At 53.3% G+C, this 1,516-nt stretch overlaps 1 protein-coding gene across 1 annotated transcript in view; it reads left to right on the top strand.

Moving 5' to 3' along the window:
• JADE2 (jade family PHD finger 2) overlaps nucleotides 1–1,516 on the top strand; it is a gene marked incomplete at both ends in the record, with an annotated part of 31,758 nt that overhangs the window by 29,927 nt on the left and 315 nt on the right. The window contains 1 exon segment of the mRNA XM_009877743.1: nucleotides 1,417–1,516. This exon segment is cut by the window's right edge and continues 25 nt beyond it. Within this exon segment, the coding sequence (XP_009876045.1) occupies nucleotides 1,417–1,516 (100 nt within the window).

Below are 1,516 nucleotides of genomic sequence, written 5' to 3'. Positions count from 1 at the left end.
TCTTCCCCATCATCTGCTGCTGCTGCTGGGCTGCGGGGGAAGTGAAAAAACAGAGCAAAAAAGGTCTTTTTGAGTGAGCTCCTTGACTGCATATAATTTTTACAGAGAGTCAGGTTTTTGTTTGACTTCCTCCAGCATGTGGGGTGGCGGGTGATGGGTTCATGTGTGCTCAGCTGCCCTGTGAGTCCTCAGTCCTGTGGGGCTCTCAAGTCAGTTTTGGGGTGCTATAAAACCCTCCTGGGGGTACAGAAAGTTTCTCTGAGGGGTCTGGGCCACCCTGCCTTGCTCTGCTTTGCCTGTTGCTCACCCAGACTCTTCTGCTTCCTGGTCAGCTCAAAGCTGTTGGGTTTTAGGCAGGAGCCCCTTTGGAAACAGGGCTTTTGTGCTGTTCTCTGCTAAAGAAACTTGGAGTTTTCTGGAGCAAATTCCATGAGATGGTGGAGGGCTGGGACGTGTCCGAGAAAAGCTGCACCGCCGCGAGCCTGGGGAGCCAGGCAGCCAAGCCAGAGCTTCACCAGGGTCTTCTGACCTCCTGGGTTGTGTTCTGGGCTTGAGGCTGGAAGTCTTCAGAGAAAGGCACGGGGAAGGCGAGCTTGGTACCATCCAGGCTGGCAAGACCTTGAGCTGTTGGGTACCTGGGTACCACGTGATGTCCTAAGCTCATCCCTGCTCCTGCTTCCCCACCCCAATGCCAGGGCGGTGGGATGTCTTCTCCAAAAGGACCATGGGGACCTGCCAGGAGGTGACCTTCCACCTTGGAGGTGTCACCTCCGAGGAGGAGGGGGGACCCCAGCATGGCGCAGGGTGTTCTGTTTGTCCCTGCTGTGATGGTCACTGGCTGCTTAAAAAAGCAAAGCTCTTACCTGAAATTAAAAAAAACACCCCAGACCTAATTTTTCCTCCATCCGTAAAACCAGCTCTGATACTGGACCCCTGGGTTTGTTACGGGGATGAAAACTGCGTGTGCTTGTGCAGGTGTGATGAGCCTCTCCAGCTGCGAATTAGACCCACAATGCTTACTCTTGCTCTCAGAAATAATTATTAGGAAGTTTTTCAGCTTTTTCCATTACAGCCTGTCATCTCAGCTCCTCTTCTTCAGTTTTCACACACTTTGAGTTTTCGGAGATGTTCTCAGACCTGCCTCCCGCCCTCCCTGCCTTGTTTAGATTCGTGGATGTTGGCTGAGGGTTGGACATGGGGGACTGCTCGGGTTGTTGCTGTGACCTCAGGGAACCCCAAAATCAGCATTAGTGCTGCAGTAAACCCTCTTCTCCGTCCTGACAAGGTGTGGTGTGGTTGACTTTCTCAGTGTTTCTCTGGTGCTGGGGAGTCTTGGTGAAGCTGGTGATGGTGTCGAAGGGCGGCACGGCTGTTCCTGGCTTCTGAAGCAATCTTCCCCTTTCGTGTTTTTTTCAGGCTTGTCAACCTCCTTCCCCATCGACGGCACCTTCTTCAACAGCTGGTTGGCCCAGTCGGTCCACATCACCACCGAGAACATGGCGATGAGCGAGTGGTC

This window comes from Apaloderma vittatum, unplaced genomic scaffold (assembly GCF_000703405.1).
Source record: "Apaloderma vittatum isolate BGI_N311 unplaced genomic scaffold, ASM70340v1 scaffold23711, whole genome shotgun sequence".
NCBI lineage: Eukaryota > Metazoa > Chordata > Aves > Trogoniformes > Trogonidae > Apaloderma > Apaloderma vittatum.
The sequence above is the reverse complement of the archived record's forward strand: the minus strand, read 5'-3'. Positions and strand labels throughout refer to the sequence as shown.